Source organism: Sinohyriopsis cumingii, chromosome 7 (assembly GCF_028554795.1).
Source record: "Sinohyriopsis cumingii isolate HCF-2022 chromosome 7, ASM2855479v2, whole genome shotgun sequence".
Taxonomy (NCBI): Eukaryota; Metazoa; Mollusca; class Bivalvia; order Unionida; family Unionidae; genus Sinohyriopsis; species Sinohyriopsis cumingii.
In genome coordinates, this window is record NC_142967.1 from 130,171,829 (window position 1) to 130,192,648 (window position 20,820).

Below are 20,820 nucleotides of genomic sequence, written 5' to 3' on the forward strand. Positions count from 1 at the left end.
AGAGGAGTGTAAGTATCTTGCTGGTGTGTACACATGGGTGAGATTGGATAGGTATGTTGGACTAGAGTCCAGCAGTGAAACGTAGCACAGAGAACAAATTTTGTGTTTGATTCTGGATCGAATGGATAGCCAGTATAGGGTACAGAGCAGCGGGGAGGTGTGCTCTGATCACGGTACTCTAAGTATGATCCGAGCAGCTGTGTTTTGAACTTTTTGAAGTTTCTGGAGTAGATATTGAAATGAACCAGACAGAATGGAGTTACAATAGTCCAGTCTTGAAAGTACTGATGAACACACACGTTTTAGTGGCATCAACTGAAAGATATTTGCGAATTGAGCTGATGCGTCTCAGCTCAAGATATGCAGCCTTGCATATGTTCATGACATGTTGGTGCAATGTGAGAGTACTGTCCAGAGTAACACCTAGGTTTCGTACTGATTGTGTGAATTTAATGTTGGCGTTGCAGATATTTATTGTTTGAGGTAAAGGATGTGAATGAGAAAGTCTTTGTGTTGTGATCAGAATGGCCTCAGTTTTATCATCATTCATCTGCAGCTTGTTACATGTCATCCATGATTTCACATCAAAACAGCACCTCTCTACACCTTGGATGGTAGCTACAACAACAACAACTGAATATGAATATATCTTACATGTATACTATTTTCTTTTTAAATATATAGAATAAGATTGAATATGTTTCACAAACATTGATGCATGAAAAATCTAAATTATTCAGTGTTTTAAAAATTTCTTATGCAGTGAGCACAAAGTTAAGTTTAATGAGTATTATGTAGTAGTAAATAAATGTGACATTTCATTTACATCTGTAAAAGAGGCTCATTTTTTTATTAGGGTTTAGTTTGGGATTTTTTCGCTGTTTTATGGCACAGCAACTATTATACAGAATAAAGTGTCTTGCCAAAAGACACAACATGGTGACCAATCCAGGTTGATCCTATGGTGGGAATCAAACACCTCACCCCTCTGATCACTGCAGGTCTTTTTCTTATTCTGGAGTACATGCTGACCCTCATGCTTGTATGTGTTGAGTATTAGAGATATTATACAGGTTTATGAAACATTTTATCTTTGATGCGATGTAATGAATAACAAGTTCGAAGAGCTAACATCCTGTAATTCATGCATTTGCTCAGTTTCAACCACCACTCCCCCAGACAAAAAATAAAGTAACAGAAGTTAGGATATATTTTTTAAAAGCATTTTAAATAATGGTTTTGCGACAGAAAGCAGCCAGTTTTTGTCCACAAGTTTCAGCAAGTGGCAAATGTGTATATAAGGTCTGATCAGAAGCACTACAGTTATTATTGCAATTGACATGTCAATATTTTGACAAAAATAAATGTTATGATTGATATATCATTGTTGTGATGCAAAATTATTTTGAGATAAAAGCCTAATATTTTAACAAGAAATTTTAATTAAGATTAAAATACATGTATAGAAATTGTTATTTTTTTCTTAAATCCAGTTGAGTTTTGGACCTTGAAAACTAGCCTTCACAGACCTATAATAAGAGGTCACTTGCCTGGAGAGACCATTTTTTTATTGGCAAAAGGGCTAGGTTCTCAAGGCAGGTTTTACAGTATTGCAAACATCCACTTTTTGAGATTGAATTAAATCTCAGAATGTAAGGAACCAACAAGCATGTATTATAGCAAGTTCCAAGAAAATTGCTATTTACTTAACACCACTTCCTCTCCCATAGGACATGATGGGATTGAGACATGTTTATGATGTATATTTTGACCTGAGATCTGCTTAGATGGGCAGATGGTATGTTACAATAAAAGCAAACACAATTGGTGGAGTCTAACAATCAGAAAGAAGTGGTACAGTGTATTTATTGGATTTATTCAAATAATCATGAGTTCTGTAGCACTTGGAATTCTATGAGCAATTTCATCTCTGCAGAGTCTAGAAATAAATAGTCTTCTTCAGCCAAATTTGCAAGGCATTACATTATATTGTCAATGAAATATCTATATTCCAATATTAAGGAACCCCTCATTCTTTCATTGGAAGAATTTTCTTTTTCATTTTACCAGACCTTTGTTGAATTATAAATGTTCCTGGACACAAGCAGAAAACACTGTACAAACGAGAAGGTTTGCCCTTTAATACATTATCTATGCCTTCATACATGTGTACATTTGTTCATTCTGCAGTGCTTCATTTAACCATACTTTTCAAGTGCATTTAATTTTTTTAAGGATCTCTTGAAATGGACAAGCCGCAGAATCAGAATCAAAGAGCTGAAAGTAAGTTCGATTTTCAGCATATAAATTTGAATATGCTTCTGTTAATTAGTAAAGCATAAATATTTACAATAAAACCATTAAATAAGATTTTCCCCTGAATATAAATAAGTACTAATCATTTGCCATATAGAATTGGTTATGTCCACACAGATGGATCAATATGCCTATGTTCCTCAGTTTATAGTCTGAGTAGCTGCTAATCTTTCTTCTCAAATCTTAGAATTCATGTTGATAATTAAGTCACATTTTGATTCATTTTGCATAGTTGAAGTTTATAATATATTCAAAGAAATCTGAGATGTCCTGATAATAATAGTTTTCTTACATACATAAAAGAAGTGCTATGCTGTCATGATCTATTCTTCAAACTTGTGGAAAACCAACCTCAGATTAAATGGTTTTCAGGACCTACAACTGTGCCTAAAATTGGTTTTTATATTTGTTGGATTTGTTATCAAATTCATTCCACGTATACAATTTTCTAATTATGTTTTATTGCTACCCATCTGTATTTCACAGAACGAAAATTGCCCACAGTAACACAGACAAACCACACAGAAAAGCGAGTGACTACAGACAAGGTTTTTTCTACACTGGCTAATGAAGCAGCCAGGGAAACACTAGCAATCAAGAAATCAAACTCGGCATCCAGCTCTCCTGCCATCTCTATGTTCAACTCTAGTACAACAGCATCTCCTTTAACATACAGTCTAGGTAGGAAAGTTCAAGTTTGAACTTTAATACCCACTCTTTTCATGGACTTGTATCTGCATGTTCAACTGTAATATGTCATTTTCCTCTCAAACATTTAATCTAGGTCAAGAAATCTAATTAAAGCTAGAAGGGCAACATTAGGGTCATGCAAGTCTATTGTGTCCATCCTATTTCATCTCCTTGATCATTGATTCTACCACAGGTTATCTATGACATTAATCTAGGTATTTTTAAAGGAAATATAATCAGTCAAATATCATTATTTCCACTGTAGCCCCTTTTCTTATATTGTATTTTCAGATCCATGTTCAATGCCTATTACATGTAATCTAGGTTATAAAATAGGCCAGTTAAGTAATATCTTGACTACATGTGCCTCATGTTAGAATCCACAGTCATCGCATGGTAAAGTTGCAGAACATGCAATGGGTAATTAATGTGTAATTAACTTTTGAAACAAAAATGAAATGCAGATGAAATGATGGATTCATTTTGAAAGAAACAGAGTTCTGTCCTTTGAATATTATGCATTTCCTATTTTATTTAATTAGACAAGATATGAAACTGATACCATTGAAAATAAAAATCCAAGTTTTGGAAAATGCCTTCAGACTGTAAGAAACAAAAAGAAAGTGTTGTATGCAAGCTATAAACAAAAACTAAAATGCTTTTCTGAGGCCATACATGGAAAATGATGAGATTGTTGCAGAAAAGCAGACATGAATGGACTTAAAATGGAACATGATTGGAATGCAGAATTAATGCGTATGAAATGCAGATCTGGTAGAATTATGTTTCATGGTCTGTAAATATCTTTATTCCTCCATCAAATAAATTTTTACCTGATCACATTAACATGAGGAACTTATTCTCCTACATCACAATCCAGCATTCCCTGAAAGAGACATCATTTAGATGAAGGGAAGTAACTCTTCCAAATTAGCTCCCCATGTTCCTGCTCTGTGACCACCAGTTGAAATTTTTTATTGTTTTTTATAAACCTTAATAACAAAGAATCCAACGCAATTCATATATATTTTGGTTGTTCCTTCTTTTGTTTTCAGTCATATAGCAAGTCAAACTGTTGATATACCTGGTGTGTACAACATTTGCAGTTTTTCAAGTGAGCTTATTCAAATCCATGCAGTTTTTGTGATTATTGTCCATGTGATATTCATTGATAGCATTAAAGTTTTCACTGGTGTATTGAGTTGTGCTGTTAAATTTCACTCTTCAAACATTGTGGTAATGTGAGTTTGCCTATTTGAACAATGCAGTTGTTTGTTTTTAACTTGTTCATTACAGTGATATCAATTAAATGCAAGAAGTGCATGTGCTTTAATGTCATGGAGGACAACCATGAGATGTACCTGGTCTGCACAAAATGTTCTTCCTTACATATGTATCATGTGTTTGTTATGGGAAGAAGACATTTAGTCCAACACCCTGAAAATACAAATGAAGAGCAACAAAAAAGGAATATGCAAATCTTCTGGGCATGAAGTATTAAGCATTCATGCAAAATCAGAATTGTTGATCAATTTTATGTGGGACATTGAGATGCTGCCCACACCTCCTACAACAATAATTAAAACAGTACCAATGGTGATGGTCACTTTAGATCCATTTGAGGTAACACCAAGCGATTCCACTTGTGTATGGAATTAGGAACGTTGAAGCCAGGCATGCAGGATTACTTTACACCTTTGCTTTCCATGGTGGCCCATAAGTTATATACCATTTACTTTATGCTAACTCAGCAGTTGACCAACCAGTCCAACTGTCCAGACAACTGATTGTAGGTTTTGGCATCATGACTCCGTCATCTCTGGCTGGTGAACAGCATGTGTTAAACAGTTCCTACAGTTTTGATGTGTTACGTCCAGCAGACTGCCCTCACCACCTGGCCAGTTGACCATATCCATGATACCAGTACTTGGCAAACAAGCTTCAGATTTTTGAGTCATCAGATCCCGTCCAACTGACCATGCCAGACTGGCATTTCCCAGATAGATCACACTTTTTGCTGGACATAACGCATCTGGTTCTACTAGAATATTTGACAGGTAGAATGTTAATGGTATACTGACAGGTCAAAAGCTATATCCCTGGACTTGGATGACAATCCCTGGTCAACAAGTGGAACAACAAAGACTTTTGCCTGATCATTCCAACCTATCCATGGAATGGTGGAATTTATTTTTATGGTGGCGATCAAAGAAATATACAGAATTTTGCCACTGTAAGAATGTCCTCTTCCACTAGCAGTCAACATTGTATACAAGGTAATAGCCTTTGTGGACATGGATGATGATGACCAGCATCTGTCCTTCATAATTGTATCAGTTTTTGAAGATTGCAGAAATTATCAGACATCTCTCTGATAAAGTTCGTGACTGCAGACTTTTTGGCATGTCATTTGCCTTCATGTGTCTCAATGCACTGTACAAATCACATACCCATGTTTATCATTCAGATATACCTAGCCTTGACAAGGATACTACTGCTGTCAACATGTCTGTTTCACTCTGCTATAAAGTGGATAGACAAGTGTTTCACACCACATCTAAGTTGGTCAAGAACTTTGTGTCAAATTCCTCCCCTCACAGCTAGATATCTGTGGCAGTGTTTTGTCTAACCAGGAAGGCCAGAAGTGACAGGGATTCATAGGTAGAATCACCATGGTTGTTAAAATAATTGGTAACTTTAATCCAAGTTATTTCCGAGGGATTCTGGAACTTGTTCATCCTGTTGTTACCACTCTTGTCATTCCCCTTCATGACAGAGTTGCCAAGTGATCCCATGAAGGCAAACATTTTACAGACAAAATTGGCTGTAGTCCAAAATCCTGACTTCAAGGTTTCAATTTTAGATTGTTTCTGGTTGTGAAACCAACAGGAAATTGAGACTCATAATAAATCTGAGCAGCCTCAGTAAATTTTTTACTGCCCTGAAGATGGAGATGACAAGGTCTGATGCTTATTTCCATATACCTGTTCACACAGTGTCATGCAAATACCTTTGCATCACCTACTGCGAATTAGCTTAGCAATTCTATGGTGAAGGTGTTCACCAGGACATGGGACTATGCCATATCTCACTTCAGGACATCATCTTCCACAACAATGTCGGTATAACTGGACAATACGCTGCAAAAACATTTGGTTTTGGTTCATCATATGAACAACCTTCTCTTTCTCATTTGTAGTCTAGGGTTGATAGTCATTGTGGAGAAGCCGGATCTTGTCCCTGCCCAATTATTTTGTTCATCTAGATATGAAATTTCTAACTTGATTCAACCTAGTTCGTCTTATTTTCAGTCACTTATTAATATTCATGAATTGCAGAAGGCATCCTCCTGCTCAGTGAAGCAGCAGCAAACCTATTCTACCTTGGCTTCCTTTATATTTGCCCTTTGCAGATGCCTGTTCACGCTCAATGTTACCCGATCTCACATAGTTTAGATCATCAGATTACAGTCTCAACCAAAATCAAATACTTTCTGCTTCAGCAGCAATACAGGGACTGGCTAGCAGCAGGAATACCTTTAGAAGCCCCATGGCTGGAAATCTGAATCTGTTCAGATGCCAGTTTGTCGAGGGTGGGGGGTGCAAAGGAACAATGCATCCAATGGAAAACAGTGCTGATAATGTTAGACAGTTTGGTCATAATGAACTTCCTCTTCAAACAAGAGGGGACAAAATCACTGAACCTTTGCATTATGGTATAGGAGCACCTTATTTAGGCACCACTAGTTACAACAAAATAGGGCATCGTTTATTTGCCAATCAATTGCTGGTGCTTACACACACTGTAGAACATGGTTTCCTTGAATTATGTTGGAGGACTAGTCCTTTTCACAAGATGATTGCAGTGATAAGGATTAACTGTTAATTAGTCATGCTGGCTTTCTTGCTTATTTACTTAAAACTAACCTTTAGCTATTGTGCAGTTTGTCCATAGCTGACCCGAATATGACAAGAGGGTACATCCTGGTGGAAAATAAGGTGCATCACAGCAAGAAATGTTTTTTTTTGAGAATTTCACATGTATTGGACCCGGAAGATCTGTCAATTTTTAACGAAAATGAGGCTTTAAAAAACCTCCCAATTTTAGGTCCCAGTCTCCATATTTTTTTCTCTCATTCTTCCTACTTGTCTTTTGAAAGGTTGACATGTATGAAATAGCTTAATATAGCATTCCCTAGTATATCAGGCAATATGGTTTCTTTACACTGGCATATATTATTCGTTACAGTGAGGTACTTATTACATGTGTTATTATTCATTTAGCATGTGCTTTGCGTACAAAAGCTGACATGTACAACTAGGCATTCTTGTTGCAGAATTCCTTGTCAGAGGTAGAAGCAGTCTAGGCATTAACCTATTTACCATTCCTCGTTCATACTACACATGAAGCACAACATGTCACGTATTGTGCACCTAGAGCAACTTGACATAACTAGTTGCAGGGCATTATGTGTACTGCATAAATTAAGCAAGGTATCTATACAAATGTGTAGTCATCTGCCGGTTACTCTGTTCAATAAACATTTTGGTAGGTATTAACAATTATGGACTTCACCACTAATTTGTGACAAAATATGTTATTGTACCCAAATGGTAATTTCTTAAATCATTTAAAATATCAAGTTTTTTTTGTTGCCAGGGTGGTGGTGGGGGAGTACTACATTGACAGAGCTTGGTTGACTGTAGACTTCAATTTTTATTTCCAGGTCACATGGGAGCTGGCAGTAATGCAGCCATAGCTGCTGCAGCGTCACAAGCAATAGCAGCAACTCAGCAAGTGGTAAGGCCCATAGTTTAGCATTTGCATTTTTTCATACAATGAATGCAGGGGAACTGCTCTTTAATGGTGTTTGTTGTAACACAAGGGTTCCATAGAATACATTTCTTTAGTTTGTTGCCTTGGAAAACATTATTAACATTGAGTTCATGCTGAACATTAGCAGATGACGTAATGCTCACTATGTCAAGTATTTTTCTCCACCAAATACATTATGTGATCACATTATTAGGAAATTACTCTGCTACTTTTGAATCCTGACATCGCAGAAAGATGAAAATAATCTTTCCATCTTTGTATCATTTATAGACAAAGGGTAGTAATTTGTACAGACTAATCCCCTTATTCCTACTGTTATTTTCAGTTGTATAGTGGGTCAAAAGGTTGATATACCTGAAAGAGGTGTACAGACTTTTGCCTCTGTCAGAAAGACTTCTTCCACCAGCAATCAGTACTGCCTTCAAGGTCAAGACCTCTTTGGATCTTGATAAGGATGATGAATATCAGTCCTTAAGAATTTACCTCAGTCATGAAGATTGCAGATATTACCAGGTCACTCGAATAAAGTTGGCAACCCTGGTAATTCAAGGGCTGCCTTTTTATTGAGTCATTTTCCTTCAACTTTCTCATCATGCTGGTACAAACATTCTCATCACATTGGTACAAATCACATATCGATGTTTATCCTTCAGATGTACCTAGCTCTGACAAAGATATTAATGCCTTCAACAGCTCTGTTTCAGTCTGTTATGAAATAGACAAGTATTTAATGCCACTTCTAAGTTGGTCAGGAATGTTGTTTAGACCTCTCTACTCGACCTGATGTCTCTTGTTATCTTTGGATAGCCAAGAAGGCCATAAATCTTTATGCCATATTTCCAAAGTAGTCATTAGTGCTGCTCACCACATGTTGGCAAACTCTCTACAGCCTCATGTTACTTTGACTGATAAGAAGAGATGCACACCTGTCATCTTCATCTCTGAAACTCCACCAGGGGCAACCGCATCAGGTGGCCCACTGGTCCAAGGCCTTTACAGGTCACTGAGATCTTATCTCTATATGTGTGTGTGTTCGAGACTCAGCTCAGCTAGCATGGGTATGTGAAAAAGCTTGGCAGTAGCTTCCTATTGGTCAGGGGTGCTTCCTGGGGTCTTCACCAAATGTAGTGGCCGCCATGTGTATCAAGTGCTGAAAAAGGCATTAGAACCACAAACTAAAAAACCAAACCTTCCTTATGATTTTGCCCTTTTAATTTGGGTTCATGCAAACCCCTGTCTCTGTACAACCCCATCAGGGGTGACCAGCTAAGAGATAATTATCAACAGAAAGACCACAGGGGTAATTCTCAGCAAAAGTGACAGCCTTTTGGAGCAAGGAGACTTTTCAGCAGCTATATGTCTCTAACTTTTGAAAGCAGGCCAGGATGGGGGAGGGGGGAGAAAACAAAGTTTCTCCTCCCCCAGCCTCCTATCAACCATCAGTGACATGCCATCTCTCCTGCCCTATGGTGACATTCATCTTCCACAACATATTTTTAACAAATGAATGGGTAATTCAAGTCATTCAGGAAGTGCCATGGATTTCATTCTCCTAACCCCCTCCTTTCATCATTCACCTTCATGATGGACATCACAAGTAATTCAACAGTCAGACATTTGACAGAAACCAGCAGAAAATCCACACTTGTCATAGACATCAGCAGACTCAGTCAGTTTATTTCTGCTTTGAAGTTCAGGAAGGAGATGGCAAGATCCATCTGTATGTTTGTGCAACGTGACAAATACACAATCTTGACCTGTTTCACGCCTATTTCCATGTACTGTTCACAAGATATCATGCAAATTCCTTTGCTTCAGCTTCTTCAGGGTACCAATTCCTCATCCTTCCATTAGGCCTCAATCTCAGCCCTTTGACTATGCCATATCCCACTTCAAAACATCCTGCTCCACCTAAGCAATAGCATACCTGGATGATATGCTGCCCAAAAATTTGATAAGTTCAGTTTTGGGTCATAATTAAACAACGTTCTCTCCCTCACTTCCAGTTTAGGGTGGATAGTCAATATGGAGAAGTTGAATCTTGTCCATTCTCAACATTTTATTAATCTACGTATACATTCCAACCATTATGTTTCTGACCTAATTATACTTTTTTCACCTAATTACATCCTACGCAGGTTTGTATATGGATTATGTTATTTTAGTACTAAAAAATTAAATAAAAATAAAGGAAAAAAGTTGTGATTTTCATTTTTATTATCATATTTTTAATTCTACTCATAAATTTGAACATATTGTTAACATGATTACTGCTGCATATGAATAATGTAAGAGTACTTGATGGCCTAGATGTATGTGTGCTTTCCTTATTTTCTATTTACAACAACTGTATGTGACACATTTCCTAGAAAACAGATGGCCTTCTTCAATTTGAAACTTTTCCTCGCAAATTCTAAATCTTCATAAGATTGTTTAGTAGCAGACCAGTCTATATTTTTAAGAAAATGGCACCAGATATTAAGCAGAACAGGCTTATTGGTGTGATTTATGGATGTTATGACTGAAAATGTTGGAGCAGATGGATCTTTTCAAACTTCAACAATTGTCAAATCAAAAACAGGGCAAAACAAAACTGCTTTACAAACTTTAAATGAAAGCGATGTAATAGAGCCCTCGGATTGAGCACATGATTGACGTGCTTATTGCAGAATTCACAACTTCACGATCAGTCAGCAAAAGTTACATATGTAGACTAGTTAAAGTGAGTGCTGAATATAAATAATTTGTCAGGATATTTTGCATTTGTATTTTTATACTTATCTACATTGATTTTGCCTATTTGTGACAAGAATTTTGACCAGCTGAACAACCAGGTTAGTAGCTAAAAAAAATGCATGTTTTTCGTAAAGTGTACTGTAATTGTGGCATGTAATATATAGATTACACATTTGTCCAAATAACACAATTTTCCCACTTGAATTCAGTTATGTGTATAACTCTTGCAGAGCTTGGCATGTATGTCTAGGTATGGAGATTCTGACTCATATCAGCCTGGTTCATCTTCAAACCAAATGCATTGACAGTATAGTTCATGCATAAGGGAAAGCATCCACCAGGATATTTATATTGGCAAGGGAGTTTCTTCAGCCACTTGGCCTGTCTGTGTGGCAGCAGACCTGTTATACCTTACCTGCATTTACATACACCTCTACAGATAGCCCTTCTGGGACAGTGGTGACTAATCTCAGGTTGTTTAGGTCACCAGGTTACAATCTTAAACAAAATGAAACACTTCCTGCATCAGTGGTCAGGCAGTAACTGGTGGCAGGAATACCTTTAGAAGCCCCACAACCAGAAATCACAATCTGTACAGATGCCAGTCTGTCAGCTTGGGGCACACTTGGTACCAGACTTTGTGACAGTCTGTAGCAAGTGGATGCTGCTAGAGAAGGTTCTTCACATAAGTCTCCAGGAAATTAAGGCCATTCTTCATTCCTTCATGCTTGGAAGGAGATCATCCAAAAGAAGACCATTCTTTTAATGTTGGACAACTCAGTTGTAATGAACTACCTCTTCAAATTAGGGTGAACATAATCATTTGACCTTTGCATTATTGGAGTACCTTTGTTGGTGTGCCTAGTATGATATAAACATTCAAGTCTGACATATCCCAGGCAGACTCAGTGTCCTCGCCAACTCATTATCAAGGAAAAGCCAACTTCTTCATACTAAGTTGTCTATATCCATCCATCTTCCTTTGAGTCTGCACTTTATGGTGTGAACCAGTGCTAGACCTATTCATGATGAGGTGGAACAACAAACTGCCCACTTTCTCTCTCTGTTCCTGGACCCAGAAGTATGAGCTGTTGACACCCTTTTAATCAGATGGGATGGAATATGGGCATGTACCTTCTCACCAGTGGTTCTGATACTGAAACTAAACAGCCATGGCTTGCAGAATAGTTCAGACTGTCTCTTCCGTGGGACAGATCCTGGATCAACAATCTGTTGGAGTTTGTGAGCCATACACAGGAAAATTGTAGCAACCCCTAAATTTAAGCAGCTGAGGGCACCATTATTCCATCCATGTCCAGAGAAACTCCTTATTTGACCTAAGAAAAAGAGAGATTCGCACTTAGATTCTGGAAAGTATTGTAGCAGTTAGACCACTCTCCACTTTGAAAGCAAATGAGGGGAGCATTTTCAACGATTCTTGTTACTTTAGTGACATAACACCACTCTCAGCTTCCATCTCCCAACTGGTTAACTTCTTTCTTCTCTTCTTTGAAAACAAGAATGTAGCCCATATCACAACCAAGAGATACCATTCCATGATCTTGGCCATGTTCAGACATAGTGAAGAGACGACATTGGCTGCAGCAAGGACCTTCCAAACTCGTCCAGTTGCAACATATCCCAGGCCATGTTCACTCACCTTGTTCCCAAAATGAACCTCTCTTGTATCTTGACATGGCTCAACTCATCTAAGTTTGAACCCTTGTCTACCACCTCACTGAAGCAGGTATCTTACAAGATTTGCTTCCTGATTGCACTAGCTTCAGCTTCAGTGGTGAGTGAGTTGCATGCTCTGTCCATGGATACTAACTGCATTCAGTTACATTCCAACAGTTCAATCATACTAACAAATCATGCAGCCTTGTTTCATTTCAGAAAACAGGTTACTCTTTATAGGGAAGCAACAAATAACTATCTGCTTTCAGTCCTCAGTTGAACTGTTGAGAGAGTCAAAGTTGCAGGACCTGTTACATTCTCTCAGATGCTATCTGAGGCACATAGTGAATGCAGACACAATTTTCTCCATTTTATAGCAGAATTGGGCTTTTTTTCTGACAAAAATGGGGAAGAGAAAAATGAATTGATGTGATTATTTGCATATAGTTAATGTATTTTGGTGTTTTATTTTACAGAGTATTTTGGAAAAGAGGAAAAGTGTAATCTTTGTTGCATAAATTGAAAAATTTTGTGACTGAATTACCGTGTGAAGATCTGATATACACATGAAATAACTTAAGCATTAATTGTTTTGGAGTATAGTCTGATGTGACAATGAATATTGTGTAATTCTTCAAATAAAGTTGATAATTTTGTGAATCTTGTTAATTTTTCAAATGATTATTTTGTTAAATATTATGATAATAAGTTCACCAGGAGTAGTTTTTTTATGATATTAAAATTCATTTTTGGATGAGGGCTTTTGGATCCCCTGCTTCTCCTCGAGACCCCATTGGGGGAAGATCCCAAACCTTCCCTTCAGATTTTTAAAGTTTTTTTATGGAGGACCAAAATCATGTCTGTGGCAGCTGTTCTTCATACTGGTTAAGGCAAGAAAAAAAAGGTGTAAACCCATAAGCACTAGCTACAACTCCAATGGGATAAGCCTGGCCTTCAAACATAATGTCTCAATTGTATTGATTTTCCAAATGTTTATGGTCTGAATGATGTTTCTTCTTCAGTAATGATTATTTGTTTGAGATCAATTTCATTTCATTGGCCAACCGTTGTGTTACAGCTGTTTTGATTTATATTTCATGTGATTATGAATGACATAAACTGGTAAGAAAAATACATTGCAGTTTACTTTAATGATATGATATGATCGGATAAATATTCTTTGTGAGGTCATTAGCCTAATTTATAAAACTAAATTTTGGCTGTATTGCAGGTGAATGCCAATGGCACCAAAATTTAACACTGCTAGTTGTATGTTAAGAGAGATGTGCTGAAAAAACCAAGTAAGCTTTCAGCTAGATTTTTGCGAAAAGTTATTTATGCTGATATATTCTTTTGAAAAAATTGCCAAAGTTAAGTGCCATCAATTACACTTATTTTTTTCATTCAGATGCAGCAGCAGGGCCGAAGAACTCCAAGTATGAAAGCTAGCTATGTTGCCATGACCAAGAATCCAGAGCTTGCAAAAGAAATGGCTATTGCAAGTCACAGCTTTGGATCACAACCCTCCACACCCACTTTGGCTGCTTCTGAGTCCTCATCTAGATCACAGAGAGTTAAAAAGTAAGAAAATATTTCTAGCTTGATGTCGTGAATATGATAAAAGTTTGGAATGTTCTGTGTCAAAATAATATCACTGTTATGATTGTCATTATCTGTATAATCCCTGTCATTATTTATATATCCATGTCATTATTTATATGATCCCTGTCATTATTTATATAATCTCATTACAAATACTGTGATGATCACACAGTTGATGTTTTGCTATATTCAGGAATAAACAAGCACTTGTTCACCAGTGAAATCACCTGATATGCTGCTTCCATTTGTCTCCAATCTCTGTGACTTTTCTTGGAGAGTAACAATAACTCTGTAATGACACTAGCTTTTCTATAGGGGAATCACACAAGCTGCTTTCCTATTAGTCAGATGAATCTAAATTTATAATTATGGAGGTTGTTATAGATCGATTTTATCACAGATATTTATATTTTCACTGAATAATTATTCCATTTTTTGAGATTACAATTGATTTGCTTTATAACAGCTGCAATTGCACAGCAGTATGAGTTAGTCTTCAAGATTGTAAAGGACTTGGAGGCACTTTGCCTTTCTCCAATATGTATATACACAATGCCTTCAAAATGGAGCTGAGTAAACACAATTTAAATTTAATATTAAACTGTTCTATTTAAGTGATCTTTTATAATTAATAAAGACAAAATAATACATAATTATTCAACTGGCCACTGGTTAGCCATGTACACTGCAATCAGCACTAATCAGTATTTAAAAAATAAACATCAACATAATATGTGTCTCAATTCTAACCAATAACACAGTCACTATTAACATATCAAAGTCGGTAGGGGTCCTTGCATGTTTGAAGGTACCTATTTTGAAACAGAGTTAGCAGAAGAGTCAGGTAGGGGGATGCAGCTCTTGGTATTTTCAAAATTGTCTAATATAACCAAAGCATCTTAAACCATTTCACCCTGCTAGGAGTAGAGTACTGCATTCCTAAAACAGGCATTCCTTTTTTATATAGGAAAAGGTGTATACTGAATTTTCACTGGATATAATTTATGAATCCTTAAAATGTATCGTAATGGCTTGTGCCTGTGTCTACCATAAAAGACTAAGTGAGACTGAAACCAATCTGTTTATCTTTCTTTGTTTTTAACCTACCTATCGATCTGTTACATGTCATAAAAGATCAGTAACAAATGTTATCAAATCAAGAAGTATTTTTTGGCTTATTATTTGACTTGTATTGCAAGTAATCATGGTAATAAATTAATGTTTAACTTCTTCAGAATGCCATCAGGTGGAGGAAGGGTTGGAGATGGAATCTCCAAGCCAATGACAACAGAAATGTATTTGCGCTTTTTACACTACAATTTTCTTCTTTTTATTTTGAAAATGTGGCATATTAAATTTATCCTATCCTTCTTTCTGTCTGTCCATGCATCCCATGTTTGTTTCTGCACAATAGCTCCCTTAACCATTATTGGATTTCACACAGATTTCAAATGCTGCTTTATCGTGATGAGTTTGATTGCCAACATTGAACATCATTTAGCAGAATTCTAGCCCCTAATTGTCAGATCCACCTACTTTTGTTTATGCACAAGAACTCACTCATTTATTATCACATTTTACCCAAACTTGGTATGCTGCTTGATTTTTTTGACACAGGGCTGTAGTTTGACTGTCAACAATCTAAATCATCGTTTACCAGATTTACAATCCCAGATTGTCAAACTCATGTTTGCACATCTTCATAACTTCCTTTATTTTTTTTGCTTTTCAACTAAGTCATATATGTGGCTTGATATTGATATTGATATTGAGCAGAACAACTCCTTTATTTATGAATGGATTTCAAGAAATTTTGGTGGACCGCTTGATATTAATAAGTGGTTGGCTGATTTTAATAATAGGCATTTTGTACTTTATTATATATGGGAGTTGTAGCCCTAGGCTGTTGGACCTGATTACTTTTATTTCTGCACAATAATTCAATTTCATTTGGATTGCTTTCAAATTTGGAAAGTAGTCCTGATTATTGATAAAACCTTGGCTGAGTTCCTTTGTCAGCATTCTACATTTAGCAGTTATGGCCCCTGATTGTTTGACCCAACAACTTGTTTCTGCACAAAGACAGCTTTGTTGGATATAAACAGATTTAGGGAGCAGCTGATATTAATGAGACCTAGGCTGAGTTTGATTGTCAGTGTTGCTTAGGTACATCTTGTTTGGCAGCAACAACTTTTTGCAAAGTTTTTTTCCCCTGATTGTCAGCTTACCCACTTTACTTTCTGTGAAATAATTCCTATAATTCCTGTTGACTTCAATTATTAAACATAGCTTTGCAATTTAGTGTTGATGACATCTTGACTTAGGTTGGATTTTCAGAGTTCAGTCTGCATCACATACATGCCAACCATTACACTTTTGGCATAATCATTACACTTTCTTTCACTAAATTACGCCTTACATTTAGATGTATTCAGATTATGCATTTTCAGTATATCCCCCTTCCAAAAAAGTTAATTTGTTTTCTCATTTTTATTAACATCCCATTAATATTTTAGACCTTATTCAAGAAAAGACGGCTTCTACGTAACTACAACAAAAGTGTATGCTTGTCCATTGATTGTTAATGTCCTGCATCAGCATCAGTGTTTTCCTTTACAAATGTAAATTAACTCCTTTATTATATTACCATTGTCACCTAGTCCTTTCTTGTACTAAAACTGCACTCCCCAACTTGCAAATAAAAGTGCAGGGCATCAGTTCCTGACATTTTCTTGGTTCCTAATCTTCCCTCTTATCTGACTTTATAATGATTTCAGGTTATACCAACTTGTACATGAAACACTTTAGATTTTACCTAGGGATCAAAATTTATGTTTTGAAATGTATTTAATGTGCATGTGATGGATGATCAAAGCGGTGATCTCTCTAACTCTAGATTCTTCTTTCTATCTTGTTTCAAAAGCAAGACACAAGAAATACTCATTATCTCCATGTTTTAATGTCAGAGATATTGTTTTACCCTCCTTCTGTGTGACCAGCTATCTCTCTGTCTATAACCTATCAACCAGTGGGTGGAACCTCACTAAACTTGGTATAAAAGTTAACCTTATGGTAACCATTTGCATGGGGGCTTCATCCCTCATGTGGGGGGTGAGGGTGGAATTAATTCAACTTTGTGTTGGCATTAGCATTGTCATTTTGTGTCACATGAGGTCTGACTTGTGCTTTCGCTTGATATGACAAAATGTTCGTAGTGCTGTTACTTGGCATACTTTTGCAGGAGAGAAAACATCTTTTTATGTCTAAAAGGATTTTCACTACAACTAATACAAAGGTCATAGCTATCAGCACGTCATATATCCCTTGGAGACATTTATCATTATTGTATAAGAAATCCTGTTGTTGGTTTTAAATAATTCTTGCCTACCACTAAAAAACAAATGATTTAAATTTTGGTGTCTTTCAAATCATATTGTGGTTTGTTTTCTTCATTTTCAGACAAACATCGAAAGCAGCACAATTATTACAACAGCAGCAGCAACAGCAACAACAACAAAAACAGCCAGTACAAATACAACCAACACCCACTCCAACACCACCTCTTCAAACAACACTAGAACCAGTTGAGGAGTACAACACAGAACTTCAGATAGTGGATGAAAATGGGGAACCAGTAGACTGGCAGAATGACCCTAATGAACCCAGATATTGCTTGTGCAATCAAGTGTCTTATGGTGAAATGGTCGGCTGTGATAATGAAGATGTAAGTTTTCATCTTTATGTATTTTCTAAATATTATGTAGAAATTAATTTAGAATAAATTGTCATTTAATTATATAATAATCATCAAATGTAAACTTTTTAATTGTTTTGCTTTGTTCATCACTGACCCAACCTTACATGATTATTCATGCACACATAGTTAAGTACATTGATTTAGTCATATTGTTTATAATAACAGTTAATGGTAGATAAGGTTAAGTTTTGAATAAATGATTAACATGATTATCTGTGGTTTGAGATACTCAGCACATGTATAGATTGTTGCATTGTGTGGTTTTTCTTTGTGCAGAACAAAGTTTCCATATTGAATATACATTGTCATCTTCAGCAGTTTCACTCAGACTTGACTTTCTTGAAAATTGTCTGACTCTTGATCAGTTCAAGAAAGGAATCCAAGGTCATACAGCAAATTTCTTCACAATAATTAAATGCAGGCCTGCCAACTCTTATGAGTTTGCCATCGGTCTTTAAAAACGACCCTTAAAATACAGACTTATGGAATAAAAGCAAAACCTATGGAAAAAAGAATGTTGCAGTAAAATCTGGATAATTGGCTCATTCATGTTTGATTTTAATCCAGGTTTCATGTTATATTTAGTGGAGTTAATCAGGGAACCAGACTAACTTTACAGTAGTACCTCAGATGCTTTGAACTGCACACATTTTTTCATGCAAAGCTTCTTTATGGTCAAACTGTTGATTATAGAAATTTTTTAAAAAAAAGGCATCTAACAAGCAGTATATATTGAAGACTAAAGGGAAAATAAGCCCATTAAAAAGTGTTAATAATCAGTACTGAAGAATAAAAAGCAATATGCAGATTCTTGTTAATAAAACTAGGGAGTGATACAGTTACAGTTATTGGATATCATGTGTCAATTTGAGTATGTCACATGGCATCAGATATGATTGCCATCATCATGTAAAATAAAGAAAATTTTCTAAGGATTGCATGAGAGATGGCAACAAGCCATTGAGCTGCATAGGGTTTGGAACTAAAGTTTGTGCAACTGTACTAAAGGTAAATAAGGTCTATGTATATTTTACAAACTTTTCAGTTGAACATTATTTTATCATCTCTGCATATGTTTTGAATACCAAACGTTTTAAATTACATGTTTTCCAACTTTACAATAGCAGTATGTTATATTTTGTTACATTTTACTGAAAACTGGTTAAACTTACAGAAAAAATCAACTGCCTTAAAAAGACATCTGCCTTGGATGTCGGATATCATGGCTGAGTCATTCCAAAGACTTATAAAAATGGTACTAGCAGCTGCCTCACTAGGCGCTCAGCATTAAGAGGTTAGCGTTAGGATTGGTTGGCCTGGTTTCAGGATAATGTGACTGGGTTCCCCAGTGCTAGATATCACTATAAACAGCTACACTGCAGGCATTGTGGCAGTATGAGTGAATTTTTTTTTTTATAGCTATGTTAAAAATCCAAATCACACACTCTCTAAACTGCCATCCAATAAATCAGCTGCTTGAATCAGTTTATCCAAATTTTTTCCAAATTTTACAGCATACTGACATAAACGTTTTCTGAATTGAAACAAATGATACCAATTCCCCAGTCAATATGGCTGCCACTACTAATGAGTGTAATGACTTAAGATCCTGCTGTTTAGACCAAATTCGACAGAAAACATCATAAAGGCCTTTAATTGTATGGAAATGATCATTGTCCATGACCACTATGACTGCATTTACAAAAAAAAAAGAAAAAACTTAAAAAGACTTGTCCCATCAAAAAACTTGGAATAGATTTTGACCAGTGTTCACAGGCATTCTGGCTTGAAGGCCCTTCATTTATTTATTTATTTATTTATTTATTTATTTATTTAATTTAAGCATGCCTGTCTGATTTCCAGTAAGACCAATGTTACTAAACAAATGTGAATTTTTTCTCAAAAACTACTTAAAAGAATTTGACCAAAATTGACAGAAATAAAAATAATAAACTTGAAGGCCTTTTAAAATTTGTGTCAGTTATGCCAGTCTGCAATCCAGTTGTGACTACCAGTCCTAAAAATATAAAAAGTTTGTAAATGACTAGTAAAAAAATGGCTTCACAGAATTCAACCAAACTGTACAAAAAGTATCCTGGATGGAAGGCCTTTAAATGTTTTACAAAATGATGCTTATCTGCCATCAAATATAGTTTAAGATACTTGAGAAAAAGAAACATTAGAACAATTTTTCACAATCACTCAACAAATTCCGGAAAAAAATTGAACTGAAAGGTACTTGTGTAAATTGATTGTTTGGCATTCAGAGGAACTGTTCTGTACACTTATGTGTCATTAATACTGTGATCTTTTTCTACCTATTTTTGGACAAAAGAACCCCAACAACATGAAAATTTACATGTACCTTATTACAAACATTTTCTTTAATAAATTCAGTTCATTTGCACTGCAAAACAAAAATTTCTGTATTTCAGTGTCCAATCGAGTGGTTCCACTATGGCTGTGTTGGTCTTACGCAGGCTCCTAAGGGAAAATGGTACTGTCCCCAATGTACAGCAGCCATGAAGAGGAGGGGGAGAAGATGACCACCTATGTCTGTGTTCACTGAGTTGTCAGATTGTCAGCTTTGTTTTGTGATACAGTGTTATGCACATGTCATGTATAAGGAAGTAAAAGAAAAACAAATTTGTATGTAATCATGTAAGGCTGCTGTGTAAAAAGAAGCAGGTGTTTATGTGGGAATAGGACCCCTTAAAAGGGTTTGTGTATTTGGAAATCAGATTTGATGACAAGTCTAACACAATCCTTATTAGTAGAACTGTTTTGTTCCAGTTGCGGTATTTCTACTTAAATTATAAATGTATCTGTTCAGGATTCTCTCCATAGTTACTTTTGATAAAACTCTGGTAATAAACGAATGGATCACACTTCTGTCTTTATTCTCTATTATTTCATTATATCAGTAATATCAGTACAGTGACAAGACCATCAGCTGTACCATGTTTACATCAGCCAGTGTGGATGTCAGACATGTGAAAACAGGTGAGAAATAGAGAGCACTATTTCAGTAATATTGTCAACGTTAAATTGGCCAGGTTAAAATATATAATTTTGTGGGAACTATTGTTTCACCTTTGAATTCATTTGCCAATAACACACAAACATTAGGAAAGAAGCTCTGATATATCTTGAACGTAGCATTGGTGAAAAGACAAAAACTTTATCTTTCCCATCTATATAACAGC

General features: G+C 36.0%; 1 protein-coding gene across 2 annotated transcripts in view; it reads left to right on the top strand.

Annotated features, from left to right (window-relative positions):
- LOC149796131 (inhibitor of growth protein 3-like) overlaps window positions 1-20,502 on the top strand; it is a 52,770-nt gene extending 32,268 nt beyond the window's left edge. For both annotated transcript variants that reach the window (XM_089966044.1, XM_089966045.1), the window contains 6 exons: window positions 2,236-2,283; window positions 2,803-2,997; window positions 7,733-7,806; window positions 13,664-13,836; window positions 17,317-17,581; window positions 20,050-20,502. In XM_089966044.1, the coding sequence (XP_089822170.1) occupies window positions 2,236-2,283; window positions 2,803-2,997; window positions 7,733-7,806; window positions 13,664-13,836; window positions 17,317-17,581; window positions 20,050-20,160 (866 nt within the window). In that variant the 3' untranslated portion in view covers window positions 20,161-20,502. The remainder of the gene's footprint in view (window positions 1-2,235; window positions 2,284-2,802; window positions 2,998-7,732; window positions 7,807-13,663; window positions 13,837-17,316; window positions 17,582-20,049) is intronic.
- Window positions 20,503-20,820: the final 318 nt, after the last annotated feature.